General features: G+C 46.4%; 1 protein-coding gene across 3 annotated transcripts in view; it reads right to left on the bottom strand.

Annotated features, from left to right (window-relative positions):
- TMEM196 (transmembrane protein 196) overlaps positions 1–23402 on the bottom strand; it is a 36691-nt gene extending 13289 nt beyond the window's left edge. For 2 of the 3 annotated variants that reach the window (XM_083186379.1, XM_083186377.1), the window contains exon 1: positions 22531–23402. In XM_083186379.1, coding sequence (XP_083042505.1) covers positions 22531–22701 — 171 coding nt within the window. In that variant the 5' untranslated portion in view covers positions 22702–23402. The remainder of the gene's footprint in view (positions 1–22530) is intronic. The other variant, XM_083186380.1, reaches the window with a different exon arrangement.
- Between the last annotated feature and the right edge of the window lie 1922 nt (positions 23403–25324).

Raw genomic sequence — 25324 nt, 5'->3', positions numbered from 1 at the left:
GGCTGGACATTTATCTTTCTTTATCACCCTTGCATTTATCTATTGTTATGGCTTAATACATCTGCCCCATTGAGACAAAACGCGTTGGGTACTTGTTGTGATCCATAATCTAAAGAAAATATTCCTGATACAAGATTCACTTTCAAGGAAAAGCCTTTTTATGTTTTCTTTTTAATAAATGTTATATATATATAAGTAAAAGTTCATGTGGATTATGAAAAAGTTAACAAACGCGTTTTGTCTTACAAAGACTTCATCAGGGGAACAGTTTACAACCTCTTAAGTGTATAACAGTTGAAGTTATCCAATAAAAAAACGGTACTCTTTACCTAGAATGCCCGCGATTTCCCATTGAAACCCATGTTAAACATGGAAATCGTGTCGGTCGCGTCGCGGCCGGCCATAAATGTACCCGCGATGCCCGCGACGCGATGCTCCCGATTTCCCATAGGAATCAATGTTAAAAGGCGCGATGGACCCGATTTTACTGTTAAATGGCTCAATGGACCCGATTTGGCCATAGAAATCAATGTTAAATGGGCCACAGAGCCCATTAACCCTTAAATGTCCCCCCCAATTTTTAACGCCACCCCACGATCCACGCGAACCCGAAGCGTGGCGAGCGCAGCGAGCCCGCGAGGGGCGGCGGTACGCGTCCTCCGACCTTTTCATGCCCTACTATCCACTAGGGCGTGGAGTGAGAATATAATAGTGTGGCGAGCGCAGCGAGCCACCGAGCCCGAAGCGTGGCGAGCGCAGCGAGCCCCGCGAGGGGACGCGGATACCTTCACAGTTATACGCGTCCCCTCGCGGGCTTCACAGGTGTCCGTGGCGACGCCGACACCTGTGAAGCCCGCGAGGGGACGCGTCTACCTGTGAAGGTATCCGCGTCCCCTCGCGGGGCTCGCTGCGCTCGCCACGCTTCGGGCTCGGTGGCTCGCTGCGCTCGCCACACTATTATATTCTCACTCCACGCCCTAGTGGATAGTAGGGCATGAAAAGGTCGGAGGACGCGTACCGCCGCCCCTCGCGGGCTCGCTGCGTTCGCCACGCTTCGGGTTCACGTGGATCGTGGGGTGGCGTTAAAAATTGGGGGGGACATTTAAGGGTTAATTGTGCTTATTTGGGCTCTGTGGCCCATTTAACATTGATTCCTAGGGCCAAATCGGGTCCATTGAGGCATTTAACAGTCAAATCGCGGTCAATCAGCCTTTTTAACATTGTTCCCTATGGGAAAATCGCGGTCATCGCGGCCATCCCGATTTACCCGCGATGCCCGCGATGACCGCGATGACCGCGATTTTTACCCCCGACGACCGCGATTTCAATCGCTGGCGCCCTTCTAGGTAAAGAGTACCAAAAAAACTATATAGTCATAGGTAGTAGGTTATTGAACCCTAATAGCTGGAACAGGGGGGATTACCTACTCGCTATTATAGAAGACCCTTTGACAAGAAATCCATTATCAATGGGATGAAATTTAAGTGACAAACCCCCAAGGGTATTTGGTACCGATATTTCTAATGGCTTTCCTGTGACTCCTTGAACTGAACCAATAAGGTTCCAAATTTGGTGCCAACGATTTAAAGCTCCTGTGTGAAGCTCCTTCTCTTATGGGATCAGCCACTAGATTAGTCTTTGTAAGACAAAACGCGTTGGGTCACTTTTTCATACTGTTGAAGAATCGAATAAAATACAATATTGGAAATTCATCACTTTATTCATTATTTGGATCTATGGAATAGATATATATGCAAGTACATCTATGTGACCCCCGTGCCCTTGACATTTTTTCATTACTTTAATGACTCTCATTCCTGTTCCTAAATGGACTTTATTGACCATTTTAACTAATCTCTTTGCTGAGCTCCTTACGCCTACATATTGGAATTGCAATTCCTTTTTTTTCTGTTCCAGGGTATAACTTCCATATAAAGAGCAACATCAGTTATTTTCTACCTTCATATTGACCTTATTATACTTGTTCCTGTATCATTCCACCATAATGGCAAGAAGTGTAGAATATTTAGACATACTGTAGATACAGAATTAAGTAGGAGATATGCAGTAGGTTTTAATTCATTTAATTCCAAATGCTGACATATCTCATTGCTCTGTTAAACAAGGCACATGATTAAACTAGATACAGATACTTTGCAAAGAATGAACTCAATACTCCAAACTCCTTACTGTTTCTAAACTTCTTCTCCTCCCCTGACACAGTCATTTTGCCACATAAGCTTTTAATGGAGATCCAGGTAATCAGGACAATCAAAAGGTTTTGCACTTCTCTGTTCTTTTCACTCTAGATAAAGAAGGCACCTAACATTCATTCTAAGGGCCTTATTCAGATCTGAGATCAGTACAAATTTGTTTGGAAAATGGGCAACTGCAGGTGGGGCAGATGTAACATGTATAGAGAGTTACATTTGGGTGTGGTGTGTTGAAACTGAAATCTAAATAGCAGTGTAAAAATAATACAGCCAGTATTTACCCTGCACAGAAACAAAATAACTCACACAAATCTAATGCTGTGTACACACAGTGAGATTTGACATTAGATTTTGACTATATAGTCAAAATCGCATGCAGATCGTAAGCCGATCGTATGTAGATCGCACAGGTTTTTTACCTTGCGATCCCGACGCGCGCTCCTGTGACAGCACAAATCGAAAACCAGATAGACAGGGCAGCAATGACTATATAGTACAGATTGTATGAATTGTATGTAAAAAGAGTTAAAGATTGTATAGCACTCGAATCTTAAGTCGAATAGCAAGGGAATCTCACCGTGTGTACACACCATAACTCTCTCTATACATATTACATCTGCCCCACCTGCAGTGCACATGGTTTTTCCCATTTCCAAACAAATTTGTACTGAGCTCAGAAATTTGTACTGAGCTGAATAAGGCCCTTAAAGCCCTGTGTGCAGTTGTTTCAAACAATCGGATTGATTCCTGGTCGAGGTTCTGGAATCACATTAGTTACTGGCAATAGCAATTCTAGACTAATCTTCAGCCCATGATAATCACTACTTGATTTTGCCTTATGTTGTTGAGATTCCACTGCTGCTGAGAAGCAAAGGAACAAGAGCCAGCTGACCTGAAGGATGAGGGAAAAGATCTATAAATCTATCTTCATGATGTTGGGTAGCCTCTCATGTTCTTACTGTATGTTGCTTTGGATGTGATACAGCCTGGCACATTAGCAGATTTTTTGATTGGAGATTCTTTGATTTGTGTTTTTTTTGTTAGAGTCCTTTTTGGGGGATACGGTCATTGGGTCACCAGCATGATGTCGACAAGCATTAGGTCAACACCGTTAGGTCGACATGCATTTAGGTCGACAGGACTTAAAGTCGAATTGCAGGAAGGTCGACACGACTTTAGGTCAACATGGGTTAGGTCGACAGGGTCATTGGGTCGACATGGTTAAAGTCGACAGGGTCATTAGGTCGACATGTTTTTTTGTTTTTTTACTGTTTATTGAGCACAAATGTGCCAACAGGCGGTATTCCATGCCCTACCATCCACTAGGGCGTGGCGGGAGAATAAAATAGTGTGCCCGAAGCATGGCGAGCGCAGCGAGCCATGCAGGGGGACGCGGTGCTACATTTTAGTGTTTTTGTTGCCTGTGTTGACATTCCGGGTAAAAAAAAAAAAACATGTTACATTTTTCAATGTCGACCTTACCCATGTCGACATAATGACCCTGTCGCCCTAAACCTAAAGTCATGTCAACCTTCCTGCATGTCTACCGTAACTCTTGTCGACCTAAATGCATGTCGACCTAATAGTGTCGACCATAATGCTGGTGACCTAATGATCCATACCCCTTTTTGGATCAATTATCAAAATGAAAAAGAAATCTATACAATGTACAGTTGTACACTATGATAACCCACTGTTAGATGGCTTCCTTTTAAGAGAGACTAGGTTTGTAGTGGTGATTATCACCGATTTTCCAGAAATGTATGTATGTGAAATCCATGTCAAAGGATATATTGATTGAAGTGACAATATAGATTGTTTTGATGTGGTTCAGGTGGAAACAGAGATCAGAGGAGCCCCCAACTATTAGTCTTGTAATAATTAGAATTATAACAAAAGAGGGACTAAATGGTATTTAGGAGTAAGCTTGCACAGCTTCCAGGTTTCTGTGTACATCAGGGTTGCCGACCCTCCCGGAATTTCCGGGAGTCTCCCGAATATTGGGTCCCCCTCCCGGCCTCCCGGAAGGGTGGGCAACCCTCCCGGATTCAGGGGGGACCCCCGCTGTCCCCCGGATCGCGGCATTTTAGCCATGCCCCCTCCACGGAGATCCCTGAATTTGCTGGTTTACCAGCATGGGGGCGGGGCTTAGTGATGCCACGCTTAAGCCCCGCCCCCTGAGCTGCTACTGAAACTCTCCTCTCCGGGCTTCTCCCAGAGAGGAGAATAAGAGAGTCGGCAACCCTGGTGTACATCTGAACCCCTTTGAGACTGGTGGACCTACAGTATGCTGAATGCAGCGTGCCTATGAAGAAAACTGCTGCCTTGCCATCAATTCCAAGAGAGAGGCTTCAGCAGAACCGAATGAAGCTTGGAATGGAAATCCTCAGTATACTTTTTTGTGATTTTATTATATTATTATTATTATTATATACTTATATGGTGATTCAAGGGGTGAGATGAGATGTAATAGGGTATGATTTTTAAGACAGCTAAAAAATTCCACCAAATCGCACATGTCACATGCACAATTTACGACTGAAAATTCACAGGATAAAAAGAATAGGGGTCCCCCGTATTTTGGAACCAGCACCGGGCTCCAACAGCCAATGGTGTAATGTCACAGCCGGGGGACACTTTTTATACAAGGTGCCATCACATTAACACCCTGGCTGATCAGCCCTGGACAGGGTCCCTGGGGGGAATGGGAATCCCCAATAACATACCCTCCAACAGTTAAAGGGCAGAAATCGGTACACATTTAGGGAGGGGCGTGGTCACGGGTGCAGTGGGTGTGGTTTCAGGTAAAGTAGGAGCGGCCACACACCCCTTCACGAATTAATGTGTACTGGGCAGTTTTTTAATGTATAGGGGGAGCAGCATCTAGGGTCCTATACAAAAGGAGCAGCATTTAGTGTCATATACAGGGGGAGCGGCCTGTGGTGTGTCCTATTATACATTGTGAGCAGCATGTACTACTATCATACATGGGGAACACTGGTGCCGAACACTGGTGCCGGGTGTGTAGGGGAGGGTGGGGGGGCTCTGCCGCCGGGTGTGTAGGAGAGGGTGGGGGGGCTCTGCCGCCGGGTGTGTAGGGGAGGGTGGGGGGGCTCTGCCGCTGGGTGTGTAGGGGAGGGTGGGGGGGCATTTAAAGTGTTGTAGTTTTGATCCAACCCCCCCCCCCCCCCCCGGCTGCTGCGTGGTACTTCCCGGGTTGCCCAGCCTGCACGCGGCTGTTTGTTTTCAAGGAGGAATGGAGCAAAATGAGCAACATCTACATCCAGGAGCCGCCCACCAACGGCAAGGTGCGGGGGGGGGGGGGGGGTGACCGCAGGGGGGCTTCCCAGGGGTTTTCAATCATCTTACCGCCTGTCATGCGGCGCTGGAGATGGAACCCCTGAAAATCGGTACAATCGATACAACTTTTTTTAGTCGGTACAGACCATAAATCGGTACAGTTGGAGGGTATGCAATAAAGGGGTCCCCCCAGGCTTCACCCATCCAGGGCTGAAGCCAGAGCTGTCCCTGGCACCCCTGGGCAGTTGGTGCTGGGCTGATTGTTTTGGTGTAAAAAAATGAAATAAAAACAACTTTGGATTGTGCTTTGGAACAACAAGTCCCAGCAAGCCTCCCCCGCATGCAGGGACTTGCAGAACCACAAGTCCTAGCCTGCGGGGCATTAATGGGTCCACTGGCCCTTTTAGTCCCGCAGCATGACCAATGTTTAACCCCCCAGTGCAATAACATACATGAATACACAAATTTACACGCAAATATACATACTCACCTTGCCACATGTTCCCCGCAGGGTGGTCCTTTTGTCCAGTAGTAGTCCAAGGGGTTAAAAAAAAGCTCTTTCCGAACCCTGCACTTGAAGATCCATATCTGGGAATAGTCAGATGCTTCTCTTCCCTGATACTGAGGCAAACCTGCCTCAACCAATCAGAGCTGAGCTCGGTTGTAGCTGACTCCATGGAGATGGGTACATCAGGTGGGGAACTTCTCTGGAGCTCATCCCTGATTGGTTGAGGGGAGTCCCAGTGACTGACATCAGGTTCTGTCAATTTCGCCTTCTAGAAACAGGTCTATTTGTCTTGTAATTTTTGGTCATGTTTAGGGTGCAAATTTTGAAGTTCAATTTTTTGGTCACAGCAAAACATGCAATTTTTACCACAAATCGCACACTACTTCATGTGCGATTTGTGGTAAACATATACGATTTTGGCTGTTTTTGACTAAAAAGTCTCATGTTCTAAAAAAATCAGACCCTATTACATCTCGCCCAAGGAGTCTGAAGTGTTTTATAAAGTACAGAAACAGCATGAATAAAACAAAGAAAGAAAATTACTTACTCACAGTACAGAACACTGCTGAACATGGCAAAAGTTTATGCCACTGCTGTATCAGCAGTCATAATACCCAAATAAGCAGAGGGGCAGCTGAACTCAAATGTTTAGTGCTGTTGTTAACAGTGAGGAAGAGATAATGGTATAAGTAAGTAAAGGAAAACCGGGAAGCGGTCATCTATTAGACTGAACTTAGGTCTACAGTCATTAGGTCGACCCCACTAGGTCGACTGGCAGGAAGGTCGACCTGACTTAAGGTCGACATGGGCCAAGGTCGACATGACTTAAGGTCGAATTTGCATAAAGGTCGACATGAGGAAGGTCGACTGGTCATAAGGTCGACATGAGATTTTTCACTGTTTTTTGAGCCGACGTGCCGACTGGCGGTATTTCATGCCCTACCATCCACTAGGGCGTGGAGGAGGTTATTAAAGCTGTGGCGAGCGAAGCGAGCGATGCGAGGGTCCGATTCTCATTGCCAACTGTGTCCATGTCGACTGTGTCGACATTCGGATAAAAAAAACAGTGAAAAACCCATGTCGACCTTATGACCAGTCGACCTTCCTCATGTCGACCTTTATGCAAATTCGACCTTAAGTCATGTCGATCTTGGCCCATGTCGACCTTAAATCAGGTCGACCTTCCAGCCAGTCGACCTAATGGGGTCGACCTAATGACTGTAGACCTAAGTTCATTCTGACAGATGTACCGATTCTGGAAAACCACATGAGGTGCAGCATTACTGCCTCACAGCACTGAGGTCATGGATTCGATTCACACTATGGCCCTAACTGTGCGGAATTTGTATATTCTCCCCGTACATGCGTGGGTTTCCTCCGGGTACTCCAGTTTCCTCCCACATCCCAAAAATATACTGGTAGGTTATTTGGCTCCCAACAAAAATTAACCCTACAATGAATGTGTATATATTGTGTTGAACTATAGATTGTAAGCTCCACTGGGGCAGGAAGTGGAACTGACATGAATGTTCAACTACAGTATACTCTGTAAAGTGCTGCAGAATATGTGTGCGCTACTGTGTATAAGAAACGGTTAACAAATAAATGAGGGAAGAGGGGCCTGCTCATGAGAGTTCTAAATTATGGTTACCAATAGATGCAGAGGCGGAGGTACCGTGGGTGCAGTGGGACCCCTGAGGACTAAGGCGCCCACTGCAGCCCCTGTCACCCACTGTTATTCAGTGTCACCCTCTGCCTCTCCCTGTCATCCACCGCCACATTGCATATTGTATTTAATATTTTGCACCTGGGCTCACCACAAGTTCCGCCACTGATGATGTAGTTGCCTGCAGTCGCCATATTGCTCAACATGGAACGCAAGTATATAAAACAGCATCACATGCAGCAATATGTACATTTTAATGTGCAAAAAAAACCCTGTTATTTGTGTTTAGGATAAAACAGCACAGAGATGCTTTATACTGTAATCATTCATCACACTGTTCTCAGTACACAGTCATACAGCAAGACATTGCATTCAGATGATTTGTATATGACTTATTGGGGAATAGGGCAGGTATAGTATCAAATATACATTATGAAGGTACAGTCAAATATATGAATAATCCTTATGGCATTTTAGAGAAACAAGCACAAAAGCTTTCATATGCAGGCAGAAAAAAATACTTTAAACTAGATATGTGATTTACTCTGATTTACTCTGATTTCAAAGCAGGATCTTATTGGCTATCAACTGTCAATAACTGTCATGTGATTTGGGATAGCCAATAAGATCCTGCTTTGAAATCAGAGTAAATTAGAGATGGCCAAAACGGATCATTAAGCTGAGCCGGGATCCACCGGATCTGTCGGTGAAACGATACAAATCTTTTAGACGGGTCCTCGGCTCACTTTAAAAAAAAAAAGGGGAAATACATGACCGAGTAGAAACACTGATCGATGGCTGGGTGCAGAATCACCATCGATGGAAACCATCGATGGCGTCTGCACCGATGGCCATCCCTGGCAGCAGCAGCTGATCTTTCTATCACTTGTAGTCACGGCACTGTACTCAGTCTACAGAGGTAGTACATCTCAGCTGCCACAGGTGGCAGCACTGAGATCAGGAAAATGCATTGTAAACTGAAACGGATCACCTTTTGGGATCGGCGGGTCATTCGTTCTTGCATGGGATCCGTTCAAAAGATCCGGTTCGTTCGCGAACGACCCATCTCTAGAGTAAATCAGAGCCTGCACATCTCTACTTTAAAGTAGTTATTGCAGTCATCAAGGCATATTGTACTTGTAATAAAGGTGGGGAACGCTGAGTGACTGGGCTTTCCAGAGTGCTTTGTACAGTAAAGTATATACTGTGGCTTGGGATCCTTTAAAACCACAAAACACTAACAGGGATCTCACAGTCCAGTTTTTCAAAGTTTTCCTTTATATCCATATGAGCAACTGAATTACATCTACATACAGTAGGCTGCTCTGAAAATGTGGTAGGAAAAAGGCATTATACTACTCAGACATTTGAGCTTTACTGGACTGAAAATACTTAAGCAATGGGTGCTAAAGCACAACACAACTCTGACACACATGCCATGCACCAGCAATGTGTGCCGAGCAATCTGTGTGGACCAGTGTTTTCTGATGAGAACACTGGCGATAGGACTAGATTTTGACTACATGCAGTCAAAATTTAGTCAGATAATAGCAATGTGGGGGACAGCTGTACACAATAAAATCAACAGTAGAGTGCTTCAAAATATGACCAGTACATCCAGTGTCAGACTGGGGACATGAAAAGCACGCTGGAGGAATGCAGTGCTAGGAGCCTAAGTTTCGGCCAATATCCAGATATAACATAGTCTCTACAGAGGCTTGGCTATCCTTTAGAGCAGGGCTGGGCAACACCGGCCCTCCAGATGTTAATGAACTACACATCCCAGGTTTTGCTATGTGGCCATGCTGAAACTGATGCAAGGCATGCTGGGATGTGTAGTTCATCAACATCTGGAGGGCCGGTGTTGCCCAGTCCTGCTTTAGAGCAGGGCTGGGCAACACCGGCCCAAACTACACATCCCAGGATGCTTTGCATTAGTTTTGCTATGTGGCCATGCTGAAACTGATGCAAGGCATGCTGGGATGCATAGTTCATCAACATCTGGAGGGCCGGTGTTGCCCAGCCCTGCTTTAGAGAATGCATGGGCTGGGCCTCTTGATAAATATATATTTGCTAGCTTCAAAAGCTAGTCTGCTACCTTGTGATTGCCTCTGTGTTTCTGTATGTGTGATTGCCTCTGTGTTTCTGTATGTGTGATTGCCTCTGTTTTTATGGATGTGTGATTGCCTCTGTTTCTGGATGTGTGAAATAGATGTAGTTTCACTCGCTGCCAGCAGATGTCAGTGTTTTAGGTTAAACATGGACACTAGACACACACACATATATATATATATATATATATATATATATATATATATATATATATATATATATATATGTAATAGTAAATACTGCTAGTGCATGTATGATAAGGTGACAGCAATGCACTGTAGAAAACACTTCCTTATTTCTGTGCAGTATGAGGTAACATATCATACCTGCCAACTTGCGAAACATGAAAGTTGTGACACCTGCCCGCACTGAAGGCATGCACCAAAATTTGGGCATGGCCTAGCAGTCAGGGGGGATTGCCTATGAAGTGCGTCACTCCCACTAGGCCACACCCCTTTTTTGTTGCTGTGGGGGCATGGCCAGCTACTATGTGAGCTGCTGGCCATGCCCCCACCCCCTTCTTCTCCAGTAATTGATGATGTGCGCATGCGCACAATGTCTATTTCCCACTGCAGGCTGGGCAGGGGGGGGGACTCCCAACTGCCCCACCACCAGAGACATTGTTGGCCCTAGGCGAGGACGCAGGACTGTCCCAAAGAAACGGGAAGGTCCCATAAAAATTGGAACAGTTGGTGGGTATGATATATGTATAATGTCTTATTCAAGTTCACAATCTGGAACCTTATCCCTAGAGGATTAGTTTATTATACACACTCAAAACACACACACAAAATCGGGTCCCCCTCCTGGCCCCCCGGGAAGGTGGACAAGTCTCCTGCATTGCCCCGCAGACCCAGCATCCCCCTTACCCACTGCATCAATTGTACGATGTTCGCGGGTGCACGGGAGGGGGCGGGGCTAAAATGATGTGAATTGTGTCATTTAAGCCCCTCCCCCAATCCGCGGACCCGCAAATTGCCGCGGATGACTGTCATGGGGGTGGGGCTTGATGATGTCAGCCTTGTCCAGCCCCCTGACAAGTAGCCTCGTCCTGCCCCCTTTCAATCCTCTCTGGGCTTCTCCTGGACAAGGCCGGTGCATGGCACCGGAGTGCCCCAGGCGGAGAGCTGGGGGGGGAGAGGGAGAGCAGCGTCTCGCTCCATGGGGGGAGGGAGAGAGGGAGCAGCGTATCGCTCCATGGGGAAGGGGGAGAGAGAGAGGGGGACGCACAACTTTACCTTGTTCCGGGGGCTGCCTCCGGGATAACCGCAGCTCCCCCCTCTCACAGCCCAGTTACCTTACAGTCCGAGCGCTGCAAGCAAAGCGGAGTACACACAAGAGGGATGGGAGCAGCCATCCTCCCTGGTGCCGGCAGCAGATGGGGGAGGAGAGAGAACTGGGCTCTGCGCACACAGACACAGGACGGAGCGGAGATGGGACCCAGGCCCTTACCTGGCTGGCTGGTTAGCATAGTGTTGAATGATCGCTGCCACGATCTGGCCACTGCTTGCGGCCACCACCACGGACTGCTCCCAATTGGCCGCCCTCCAGTGGCCGGCGCCCTAGGCAAATGCCTAAGGCTGCCTAGTGGTGATGCCGGCCCTGAGAGGAGTGTACAGAAGCAGGCAAGTATGCCCTGTGGACCAGTCCAACCCTGAATGTATTTGTGAATCAGTGGCGTCTTCAGAGGTGGGGCTGCAGCACAGTCTAAAGTTCAAATAGGTGAGCAACACCCACTGACAGTGAGTCAGTGTGGAATGGCAGTTGGTGGCAGTTGCTGTGCCTTTCATATTTATATTTTGAACTGTGCTGCAGTCTAAACTCTGGAGCCTCCCCTGCCACAGATATTCACACATCAACACCAATGCTCATCTAGGATAACAGAGAACTACTGTGTATTTTAAACATTTGGAACAATACTGAATACTGGTGAAAAGCTACAGTAAATGTTGGTCTTGACTATGGCATCCAAACAGACATTTGATTTTGCTAAACTGATAGCTACTTTCTCACTTTACAGCAAGATGATTTCTCTCTGTACTTGTTTCTATACTGGATGTCCCCTTTGTATCTCTTTTTTGTAATTCAAGCTCATGCTGGGTATGTATTTAATAAAAAAAAACACAACCAGTTTTAATCTTGCAGCAAAAATCCCCATACATTTTATGATTCACAATTTACTCCTTATGATGCTGGACAAGTATCTTCTGTGTCCCAGCACAAAAAAAAACAGCTTGTATACTGGAGGGAACAGATGACCTACAGTATGCATCACAAATTCCCTGTACACCATACTGTACCTCCGGTACTCTTTACCTAGAAGGGCGCCAACGATCAAAATCGTGGTCATCGCGGGTAAAAATCGCGGTGATCGCGGTCATCGCGGGCATCGCGGGTAAAATTGGATGGTCGCGATGCCCGCGATGACCGCGATGACCGCGATCACCGCGATTTTCCCATAGGGAACAATGTTAAAAAGGCTGATTGACCGCGATTTCACTGTTAAATGGCTCAATTGACCCGATTTGGCCATATTAACCCTGAATTAGGCCCAATTAACCCTTAAATGTCCCCCCCAATTTTTGACGCCACCCCACGATCCACGCCAACCCGAAGCGTGGCGAGCGCAGCGAGCCCGCGAGGGGCGGCGGTACGCGTCCTCCGACCTTTTCATGCCCTACTATCCACGTCGGCGTGGTGTGAGAATAGAATAGTGTGGCGAGCGCAGCGAGCCACCGAGCCCGAAGCGTGGCGAGCGCAGCGAGCCCCGCGAGGGGACGCGGATACCTTCACAGGTAGACGCGTCCCCTCGCGGGCTTCACAGGTGTCCGGGTCGCCACGGACACCTGTGAAGCCCGCGAGGGGACGCGTATAACTGTGAAGGTATCCGCGTCCCCTCGCGGGGCTCGCTGCGCTCGCCACGCTTCGGGCTCGGTGGCTCGCTGCGCTCGCCACACTATTATATTCTCACACCACGCCGACGTGGATAGTAGGGCATGAAAAGGTCGGAGGACGCGTACCGCCGCCCCTCGCGGGCTCGCTGCGCTCGCCACGCTTCGGGTTGGCGTGGATCGTGGGGTGGCGTCAAAAATTTGGGGGGACATTTAAGGGTTAATGGGCTCTGTGGCCCATTTAACATTGATTCCTATGGCCAAATCGGGTGGATTGAGGCATTTAACACTAAAATCGGGTCCATCGCGGCTTTTAACATTGCTTCCAATGGGAAATCGGGAGCATCGCGTCGCGGGCATCGCGGGTACGTTTATGGCCGGCCGCGACGCGACCGACACGATTTTCATGTTTTACATTGGTTTCAATGGGAAATCGCGGGCATCGCGTCGGTCGCGTCGCGGCCATACATAAATGTACCCGCGATGCCCGCGACGGGCGCCGTACTAGGTAAAGAGTACCGTACCTCCTAACATTTGTAATCTGAATATCGGCGACGTATGTGCGGTTGAGAAAACGAGGTGTGGTCTATATCAAAGGGTTTAGTATCACGGATGCTGTGGCTGCAAGCCATGCCTCTGTTTTTCATCACTATGGGGCTTGGCAAGCACTGTGTAAGCTGCTGCCCATACCCCCAGCCCATCTGCTACACTGAATAGATGCTGTGCGCATGCCGTCTATTCCAGGGGGGACTCCTAACTGCCCCCACTTTGGTACACTGCCAGGCCTGGGTGGGACGCGGGACAGTCCCAAAAAAAACAGTAATGTCCTGCGAAAATTGGGACAGTTGGGAGCTATGGTACAGTAATCAGTACAAAATGTATATAGAGTTCTACAGTGTATAATAATATAACAAGAAAACTTAAACTTAAATTGGTTTGAACATGCATACAGTAAATCTTACTGAGATCATATCCTGCTTTCAGCATGCAATTTCCGCTACTGAGTAGATGGAAAAGATCACACCAGCTAATATTAATGGTAAGTGCTCATTTAGTAATCCCATGGGCATGTCTCATAAATACTCAGGACAAATCTGCCCCTGGTCATCCCACTCCCCCTTCATCAAGAATTAATTTCAAACAGAATCAGATTATGATCTTGATAGATCATTATAGAATCTCCAACCATCCCAAAGGTCTCTTAACCATCTCAGGAAAGTGAATTAGCCCAAGCACTTTGAGGTCCTGCAACTTCACCTGCCTGTAGGAAGAGGGCTGAAGCTGGCTGTGCTGTCAAGTCCCTGTTGCCTTGTCCCAGTCATGCTGCTAATTCCTGGCACATGTACACAGTACAGGGTTGCCAACCCTCCCGGAATGGCCGGGAGGCTCCCGAAAATTGGGTCCCCCTCCCAGCCCCCCGGAAAGGTGGGCAACCTTCCCGGATACCGGCAGACCCCCTTCCCCCCGCATGGCTACATATGCAAATTGCATATATTTAGCCCCGCCCCCTCATATTGTGGGATTTGCATTACTGGGGGCATGGACTGATGATGTCTCCATCAGGCCCCGCCCCCAAAAGTGATGCTGACAGTCTCCTCTCTGGGTGAAACCGGGTAAATGTCGGCAACTCTGACATAGTATTTGACAGGCGCTAGGCCCGGCGCATGTGCAGTAGCAGCCAGGCTCGTACTGGCCCAGCGCGGGACCGGGGGATTCCCCGGTAGGCCCCGGCAATTTTTGGCCCCACCCACTTTTTGAGGTGGGCGGGGTCTGGCTGAAACTTGGTCACCTGGTCCCCCGCCAGGCATGTGGAACACACATGCTGAGCTGGTAGCAGCCGCAGGCACCTGAGACTGAGCGGGGAGCAGCAGCAAAGCCGGAGTGAGGGAGCCGGGGAGGAGGCAGAGTCTGAGTGAGGGAGCTGGGAGCAGCAGCAGCACGATTGCTGGGAGTGGGGAGTTAAGAGCCCCCCACGGGTCGCACAGGATGGACAGACTGATGTCATGATGTCACACGTCGTACCCAACTCTACATCATGATATTATGCGTTGGACACCCCCGATGGGCCCTTACCCTCCTAGTCTGACGCTGACAGCAGTGACAGTACTGCACATCCACAAATGCCTGGCTTCTATGGGATGCGGGTGATGGGCAGGTAGGACTGCCAATAGGAAGTCACTGCCAGTCATAGAGTAGCCACTGCAGTCTCATGGGCTGCATCTGATTTCGCTGACACTGAACGGGGTGGCCGATTATACGGGGGGGGGGGGGCGGCCTGCAGTCCATAGCTAGAATGCACCACTAATTTGAACACATCTGTACATGCATAGGCTCAAGGGTAAAGTGCAGTACAGTAATACTTTTATAGTGCTAACAACCATGAACAATATGCTGACTAATGTGTATGCACAGTATGTGTCAATTCTATTACAAATGCAAAACCGTTACATATGTTCCATAAGGAAGGTGTAATTAGCAATATGCAAAAAGAATGTAATCTCTCACGAGCAGGGTCGTGTATCTGCCACCCTAAAAATAGCTTCAGTGTCCTGTCCCCTGATGCAACTGTCTTTATTTACCATTTAGTTGTCTTATGTTGCCTTGTACTGTCATTTATTATTTAATTGTTTTATTTTCTTGCTCATTTATGTATTTTTAGGCGCTGTAGAACCCTTGTGGTGCCATAAAATTAAACGGGATTGGTACTAAATCCTGACGGTCGGAATCCCGGCGGTCAAAATACCGATGCCGAAATCCCGACAAGGGGGGACGTGGATCCCCCCCTTGCGGGCTCGATGCGCTCGCCACACAGCGGGACCGGTGCCTCGCTACGCTCGGCACACTAATTTATTCTCCCTCTATGGGTATCGTGGACACCCATAGAGGGAGAAAGTGTCGGGATTTCGGCGGCCGGGATTCCGGCATCGGGATTTTGACCGCCGGGATTCCGACCGCCGGGATTCTAACTGCATCCCAATTAAACAATATTAATAATAAGAAAAAGAAATGCAATCACTTGCTAATATTTCCTGCACAATACTTATACAGTATATTCATGTCACAAGTATTACAGGTATTACATTAGCTTTTAAATAAAGTTAGGGGGGATGAGCGCTAATTAAGAAAGAATAGATTATGAGAGAAAGGAAAATAAGTGAGAAAAACACCTGAAAATAAAAATGCGGGTTAATTGTAATGCTTACAGCACTTCTGAGGCTGTTCCGTGGTCCCCCCAGTGTGCTCCCCACCTCTGGAAGCAAGCTCCATCCCACCGGAGCCCAAGCGACACCCGCCGCATCAGGCGCACCGTTCGTGCTGACGGAAGAAGAGAGAGGACGTGCGGCGTCTCCACCGGCCGCAGCACGCTGATCTCCCAACCCGCCACACTCGGTCCCGGCACTAGAGGTAGGGATAGTTAGTACGGCACACTCCACGGACTTTAACATCAGCTCAATTAACCCGCATTTTTATTTTCAGGTGTTTTTCTCACTTATTTTCCTTTCCTTTCTCTCATAATCTATTCTTTCTTAATTAGCGCTCTTCCCCCCTAACTTTATTTATCTGCCAAAACATATTGAGCTGCTTTTTTTCACCCCACTCCAGCGCAGTGAAAAACACCCCATTTTTTATTACAATAGCCTTATTACATTGGATACAGTGTGGCACTTTTATAGTAGTACATTTTAGTTACAGTATATGCTAGTGGTTTCCAAAATGTGGGGTAAATGTATGAAGCAGTGATAAGAGTGTGCACCCAATCAGTTGTTAAGTGTCATTTTATAGAATGCACTTGATGAGTGTTACTTCAAAGCTGATTGGCTGTCACTTCTCCATTGTCTTACTTCTCCACTCTGATCACTGCTTCATACATCTACCTCTGTGTGCCCAGGCATCCTTGGGTGCCTTGAAACACTTGAAAGGGTGCGATGGGTTGCTGATCCTGGACCAAACCAAATAATTTATGTTCAACATTATAGGCAAAACCAATGCTTGTGGCTGCCAATCATATAATGTGAACCACAACTATGTCCATCACTGCATAACTGAACCTTAGCACTATTTACATAATTTAACAACTATTTTTAAAATATATATTTTTTTATGTATAAATGAGAATCATTCAGACTAGGGGTGCCTTAACAAAAAGCTGATAATCCATGATTCAAGAGAGTTTACGAACCACTGGAAAATATCACTGACTGGTAATATTTACATGCCTGAAGGCTATATTATAAATGAGAGATGGGGCGATGGTGCATTTTAAAGCATGACACTTATTTTACACCCAGTGTACACTTTATTCCCAAGACAAAATTCAATTTCCAATTAGATGTTTAACCAAGGCCAGTGCTAGGGTGTTAGGGTGTTCGGTGCCCTGCCCCCCCCCCCCCCCCCCCACTGCAAATTATAAATTTGCGGCATCTCATACTTTACATACTTTATACAGAGCAAGTGCTGAATGTGCATGCTAAAAAAGGGTGCATAATGTCCTTAGAAGTAGTGTCTCTAATACACATGTTTGCAACAGTGCCTTAACTAGACACTTTAGTGCCCTGTGCCGCCCCCCCCCCACCCCCCCCACCCCACACACACACACATCAATGAAAGGGTTAGTACGCGCTATAAAAAGTGTGGCTTTTTAGGGAAGGTTTGTTGCCCCCATAATAATACCGATTCACATTACACCACACAGTAGTGTCCATTATTCACATTAAACCACACAGTCATGCCAGTTATACACATTGTGCCAACATGAGCCTCTCTAGGAGGGACACAATGTTCTATTCCTGGACTTCTCCCTTAATTTAGGATTACCATCACCCAGGTGGAAGCACCGTACTGATCAATTAACCTGTTCAAAGCAGGTGATGGCAATAATAATTTAAGGCAGAAGTCCAGGAGAAGAGCACTGTGTCCCTCCTGGAATGGGTCATGTTTGGAGGTATGGGTTACATGCTTGTTGCAATGCGGGATTACATGCTCATTGCCAGGGAGAGCTACCCTACTCATACCCATACTGTACCTCATGTATACCCATTACACATCCCTCCTGTGCCCCACAATCATACAAAGGTGTAGGTGGTGTAGGAGTATCTGACCTGACACATGAAAGTCAGACTGATGGAGTGACAGGGCCTCCTGATGCTGATAGTGGCACCCCTCTGCCCTCCAAATTGTCAGCAGCTAGCCTGGGGTCCCTGGCAAAGATTCTTGGGTGCTGTGCTCAGCACTCACCTAATTCAGTCTGTGGCAGACTTTATAATCAATCGAAAAGCCTCCCAGCAATGTATGTAGTGTTTTGCTGTGAGGATTTTAGATTGATTATAAAGCCTGCCACAGACTGGATGTGTTGAGTGGAGTCTGTGCTCAGGGCAGCAGTGGAGGGATCAGGCGCTGCCCGCTCTTCATGCTGCTGGCGCTGCTACCTGTGTAGTAGTTAGACAGGCACAGGCTGTGAAGGTTGGCAGCAGAAGTCCACATCAGCAATGTAGCTGAGCAGGGAGAGCGCCTATCCAGCTCGGCAACCCCCCTGCTTTGCAGGACTTGCTGAATGGGTAGCACCAAAGCCTCAGACCAATGTGTTAAGTAGGTAGAGCCTTTCCTTTTATCCTATTATTGTCACCTCAGAGCCAACCCCCCTGCTTTGCAGGACTTGCTGAATGGGTAGCACCAAAGCCTCAGACCAATGTGTTAAGTAGGTAGAGCCTTTCCTTTTATCCTATTATTGTCACCTCAGAGCCAGTACTTTATTTGTAAAGAAAAAGAGGTATATCTGGGATAACAAAAAAATAAATAAAAAAATAAGTGAAAATTAGAACTTTTAACGGTACTCTTTACCTAGAAGGGCGCCCACGATTTTGATCGTGGGCATCCTTAGTAAAAAAAATTACGTCGGTCGCATCGCATGCGACCAAAAAATCGCATGCGATGCGACCGACCCGATGCCCGCGATTTCCCATAGGGAACAATGTTAAATGTCCCAAATGACCCGATTTTCCTGTTCAATGTCTCAATTGACCCGATTTTCCATAGGAAACAATGTTAAATGGGCCACAGAGGCCAAATAGGCACCCTGAAGTGTGAAATGGCCCCCACAATTGTTAACGCCACCCCACGATCAATGTGAACCCGAAGCGTGGCGAGCGCAGCGAGCCCGCGAGGGGCGGCGGTACGCGTCCTACGACCTTTTCATACCCCCACTATCCACGTCGGCGTGGAGTTGAGAATAGAAAGTGTGTCGAGCACAGCGAGCCACCGAGCCCGAAGCGTGGCGAGCGCAGCGAGCCCCGCGAGGGGACGCAGACAGCTTTGAAGCCCGCGAGGGGACGCGTATACCTGTGAAGGTGTCCGCGTCCCCTCGCGGGGCTCGCTGCGCTCGCCACGCTTCTGGCTCGGTGCCTCGCTGCGCTCGCCACACTTTCTATTCTCAACTCCACGCCGACGTGGATAGTGGGGGTATGAAAAGGTCGTAGGATGCGTACCTCCGCCCCTCGCGGGCTCGCTGCGCTCGCCATGCTTCGGGTTGACGTTGATCGTGGGGTGGCGTTAACAATTGTGGGGGCCATTTCACACTTCAGGGTGCCTATTTGGCCTCTGTGGCCCATTTAACATTGTTTCCTATGGAAAAATCGGGTCAATTGAGACATTGAACAGGAAAATCGGGTCAATTGGGACATTTAACATTGTTCCCTATGGGAAATCATGGGCATCGCGTCGGTCGCATCGCATGCGATTTTTTAGTGCATGCGATGCCCGCGATGGCCGCGATGGGCGCCCTTCTAGGTAAAGAGTACCCTTTTAACTAATGGTAAATAATACTATAAAATTGCCGTTCCTTGTAGAACTTTAATGATCTGCATGCTATCCAAATAATACAAACGTATCACTCACAAATGATGACATCCTTATATACATTTCTATGTATTATAGTAATTGCATTAGCTGTCCTTTAATAAAGCCATTACCTTTAATGCACATAAAAAAGCATTAAGTTCTTTCAAATACTTCAGAGGTTTATTCCATCTTATTGTAGAATAATACCTAAGGATCATCATGTGATTGTATTATGGGGAGTATTCAGACCTGATTGCTGCTCTGCACAATTGTAGAGCCCTGCGATCAGCTAGCTACCGCCCCACCAGAGTGAAATCCTGCCCTGTTCAAGTCTGCGAATAGCTTGCCAATAGACGTACAGCTGCAAATCCATTTACAACTCACTCACCATCTATTGATTTTCCCAGGCTGGGCGTAACCCGGACCCTTCCACACCTCTGTGATAGAAACAGGATGATCAAAGCTGGAGATTTACACTCCTTCCCTGAAAACACCTGGACCCACCTGCGTTCTCCATGATACTCCCAGATTATGGCCGGTTACCAGCCCCAAATGCCGGCTTCCTGTTACCAAACTGTGACTGGATTGTGTCGAAAAAAATAGCTGATATTTGTCACTGTTTGGCCTGACGCATGCGCACTATGATCCATACAAATGCATAGTTGTTCAATCGGTCACCGTGCGAATTCCCACTGATGTGTGTACAGGGGAACAGTTTGGATTCCTCTTTGGTACTATGGAGGCATCACTGGCAGTCTAACCTTTATTCATGTTTGTAATACACAAAGGAACTCCTTTCTTGTTGATATACAATGCACAACCTTAGCATGGTACTAAAAAGCTCTTAGAAAACTACTTAGCTATGTTTATTGTGTCACAATATTCAATTATCATGTATCCACAGACAAGTGACAACATATTGCATGACATCAGCAAACAGACAACTAACAGATGGTTAGGAAACCTGTAACATACTGTGCCATCACTGCTTCCCTAGCTTACTGTATAACCCGCAGACCTGTCACAACAATCAATAAAATCAGAACATTAGACTCTAAATGGAAACTGGGTAGACTGACATGTACATAAGTTAATTTAGGTTATTTAAAAATAGAATTCAAATGCAAGCTGTCATTTTCAAAATATTCCTGGGCTCATAGCGCTATAGGCAAACTTGATAGTACTTTAAATACAACTTAAATGATATATTCATGAATGCAGTAGTTAAAAAGGGTTGGGGTGGAGAGAATATGAGCTAGTTAGATAGATAGATAGATAGATAGATAAGCACCAGTTTAAAGAGGCCTAGCTCCCCGTAATCCCCTTATTCTCTGGCAGCACAGTAACCTCTGGGTTTGTACCACAGTGTATGGCACATGTGTAGTTCTTCAGGAACATGGCACCCACGTTGTGTTCCCTGGGACTTCTGTACAGCGCATTCACAAATCACCAGGATAATGGCCATGAAGCCATTTTTCCTGTGAATTCTTATGAATCAACTGAGAGGTAAGTATAAATATATACGGGTGTAGGGTGTACTGTATGGGTTCCCTTGGATCCTGTGAACCACACAACCTGCAACCATTATAGATACACCAGCCATGGTTCATATGGTGCATGTGTCAAATGTAAACCTGATGGCACACCGTTTGTTAATGTGTCTAGAACCAGCGTAATTCTTACCGAATGAAAGGGTACAGCAAGTGGGCATCTCATGGCTTGTACATTGAGGAGCAAACTTTTGCACAAGGGGAAGGCTATATTTTGAATATGCTTATTATCGCACCTACGATTCCAACAACTGGCACAGAAACATCTACTTCTGAACCAGGCCTGCGGTTTTTGATGTGTGTCACACCAACGCAGAGCATCAGCTGCTAACATGGAGGAAAATCAGTGTGAAATAGCCCTAAATCACCAGTTGTGATGGGCAAGAAGTGTGAGATTTGGCTATGATGTCACAGCCGAGCACCAGACTCCTACTCTGAGGCACAGACAAGTCTGTCCATCTTCTGTCTCCTAAAGGATCAAGCTACAAAAATTGTGAATGGTCACTGACTCCAAGGAAGAGAGAGAGAGAGAGAGAGAGAGAGAGAGAGAGAGAGAGAGAGAGAGAGAGAGAGAGAGAGAGAGAGAGAGAGCAAATGCAGTACTGTTTGTGACTTACGATAATGAAAAAAAAAACCTATCTATCTATTACATTACTACAAATATAATGTTATAAGGTTTGTAGATAATAATAATAATAATTATTATTATTAATAATAATAATAATAATAATAATACAACAGCATTGTATTACTTTATATAAACACAATCTAACATCTACAGATCTGTATGGAGCCTCCGATTACCTGAAGTTGCACTTACTTTTAGCATAGTAAATAATACACCCCTACTGAGATGACAAGAAAGGTCTGGCTAACCTAAGCAAAGCTGGACAGTAATATACAGTACATATTGACATGGGTAACTGTATACTGTTGTAAATGTGTAATACAGTATATAAAGCTACATAGTAATATAAATAGTGAAATGGCTAAGTATTCAATGGTATATATCAAATATATAGCGTCATGTATAAAGCTGCATAGTTATATATGGAGTAAAAGTAGTAATATATGTATAATATATAAAGCTGAATATATAGCTATAACTGTTCTACTATATCTATATAATATTTAATTTATAAATCTGCATAGTTATATAGCAAAGTGGGTAACTAATACTAGCTGTAAAGTAATATATTTTTATATATATATATATATATATATATATATTATCTATCTATCTATCTATCTATCTATCTATCTATCTATCTATCTATCTATCTATATGCTGTGCAGTTATGTAGATTGGGAAATGGGTAATGTTATATATATATATATATATATATATATATATATATATATATATATATATATATATATATGGATAACTGCATATTACAGTGTATGTATTCTAGAGTATACTGTAATATAGAAGTATATGAAATGGGTAACGTACACACGCCCCGCTCCATACCGGAGAGGAGTCTCCCAGCTGCAGCGGTGGCTCCGTCCGATTCCTGACCCTGATGACAGTGACAGCTCCCACCGCGATGCTGGACAAGCCCAGTCCTATCTCCAGCACAGACAGCACCAGGAGGCTCCCAATGATCTGGCTGCTGGTGCACATGCTTCCCCGGGCATCATCCCTCCCAGCTCAGGCAGGGGAAGCATCCATCAGCCTCAGATCTTCCTCTTGCGTCTTCCTGCTCTACTCCTCTCCAAACTTTTCCTACAGCACATATTTAGGAGACACACAGATTATGTCTGGTAAGCACACTGCTGGCACTGGGGGCACAAAAAATCCTGAGGTACCAGGCAGGAGGCATCATAGGTACCAGGCAGGAGGCATCATAGGCGCCAGGAAGGAGACATCATCAGGCACCAGGCAAGAGGCATCATAGGTTCCATGCAGGACGCATCAGGGCAGCCGGAGGGTTCTCATTGCATGATGTGCAGGCGCTGTCCAGGGTGCTGAAGTCTATGTAGCTGTTCTCTATGTAGCTGTTCTCTTGCTCCTTCCCAGCTGCTCCTGTCTTCTGTCTCACCAATTCTACACTGGAGCCTGACTTTCACCTCTCTGTTGACTGGTGTCAGTATTACAGACAGAGGGTTGTATGCACCATGCAGGAAGGGCGATTGCATTAGATAGATTAGGCATTTCTTGGGGCGGCATAAAGTAGTGGGCGGCCCCAGAGCTGGAGCGCACTATCTGAAGTGATGCAGCCAATGTAAAGAGCAGAGCCTTGCTTAGCCTCCTGCTAGAATCCTCCGTCTTGGCTGCAGCAGGTGGAGGCAGGAGATTTATCACTCCTTCTGCGTGCAGCTCAATAGTGAGAGTGCAGACAGGGTAAGACTGCTAGGCTGGCAGTGCACATGGCATTAATATGCTCCATGGGAACTGATCAGCAGGACACGTGGGCTGCAGCTGGTGACACAGCACACTGACCTGAGAGTGCAAGTGAAGGATACGACCTCCTCCTTCTTCACCAATATAGTAACAGTTTACTGCAGAGCTTTATCCTGGGTATACACTGAAGCGATTCCCGATATTGTCAGATTGCGTTGCATGTACAGACGACAGGAGGGGTAGTTTCCGCTCTCATCGTTAATGATATTGGGGGGGTGCATTAACATCCACCGTGGCACTTGGCCACACATTATCGGTTACCGCATCGGTAATAATTGCATATGCACTAACATATCAGTAACGCACGCAGGGGGGGGGGGGTTTCTGAGCACCCAGAAACCCCCCAGGAGAAATTGGCCCTTGGGAACCGGAGATATAATACTTCAAAGCAGTGGTCCCCATCCAAGCCTGTTAATTGCTCTTCCCAGTCAGATATTTCAGGTTCTGTCTGACTTAGAGTTTTTCTGAGGGTATATTCCAAAAGCTGGGACTCCCCCCCTTTGATGGACACTAGCAGCTTGTCTCTACTGTTCCCAGAACCAGAGTTATCAGCCTTCCAGCAGCTGGTTACTGCTCCAGCTCCACACACCTGGTATGTAGTTTTATATACTCGGCAGATTGCTCTGCCTCCTGAACTGTGATCCCCTAGTCCCCAGTACCATTTGGTAGGTGGGATTCTCTAGTTTTTAATTCCATTAAATCTAAGAAATCTATTGCCGGGAACTGGAGATATCTGCAGTCAAGCAAGCTGTCCTCCCACCAGAAATTTATGAATAATAAGCCCACTCCACTATACACCCCTCCTCTGTGTATTAACCATCCTCTACCACCCTGGAAGTTATGTATCAGGGCCCCTTCATTCAGCCCAATGCCCCCTTCTCCCACCTCATCTCCCACCATCTGTGCAGTAAAGGGGTAATTAGTGGAAATTACTGATCCAGGCCCTACATGCTGAGCAAAAAAGGACAAAATAGACAGCGCTATAGGACTATATTTAAAACATAGAATACATTTTATTTATACATAGCAATTCTATTCATATAAAAATTCTATTCATATATGACACAATATCACCGGCCGGTGCTCAGTAAAAAAATCACTCTCCTTCTGACAGCCAATGATTATTAGATTTCAAGTAATTCTGCACACATGAGCATAAAAGTCAGTTCTCACAGTCCTTTTGCGCAATCAGAACTGGGTTAGTATTTATATTAAAGCTTGATATAAGCAACAATTTCTTGCTCCTCAGAGCCCGTGCAATTGCAATTTGTTAATGTAGCAAATAAGCAGCTGTTTTTAGGCTGAAGCTTTGATTAGTACGTTAGTAGCATAATTGTAATTCCTTATATAAAGATGCACGCGGTGCAGATCAATAGCAGTAAGAGTGTACTTGCTCTTTTAAAGCTGGATGGCACAGTCCCTTCTGGCTACCATGAGCGGGTCCCCGGCTGCTGGCGCTTCCCCAATATTTTGCAGCCTTCTCTGGGAGTCCTCGGCTCCGGTTTCTGGGTCTCCGGCCGTGATCCCTTGGTGCGTGATGACGTAGCCTGATGACGCGTTTCTCCGCCTTGTAGGGTAATCGGCGGCTTCCTCTGTGATCTGCACCGCGTGCATCTTTATATAAGGAATTACAATTATGCTACTAACGTACTAATCAAAGCTTCAGCCTAAAAACAGCTGCTTATTTGCTACATTAACAAATTGCAATTGCACGGGCTCTGAGGAGCAAGAAATTGTTGCTTATATCAAGCTTTAATATAAATACTAACCCAGTTCTGATTGCGCAAAAGGACTGTGAGAACTGACTTTTATGCTCATGTGTGCAGAATTACTTGAAATCTAA

The sequence above is a fragment of the Crinia signifera genome, chromosome 5, assembly GCF_055691185.1.
Source record: "Crinia signifera chromosome 5, ASM5569118v1, whole genome shotgun sequence".
NCBI lineage: Eukaryota > Metazoa > Chordata > Amphibia > Anura > Myobatrachidae > Crinia > Crinia signifera.
This window is presented reverse-complemented; position numbering and strand designations above follow the sequence as displayed.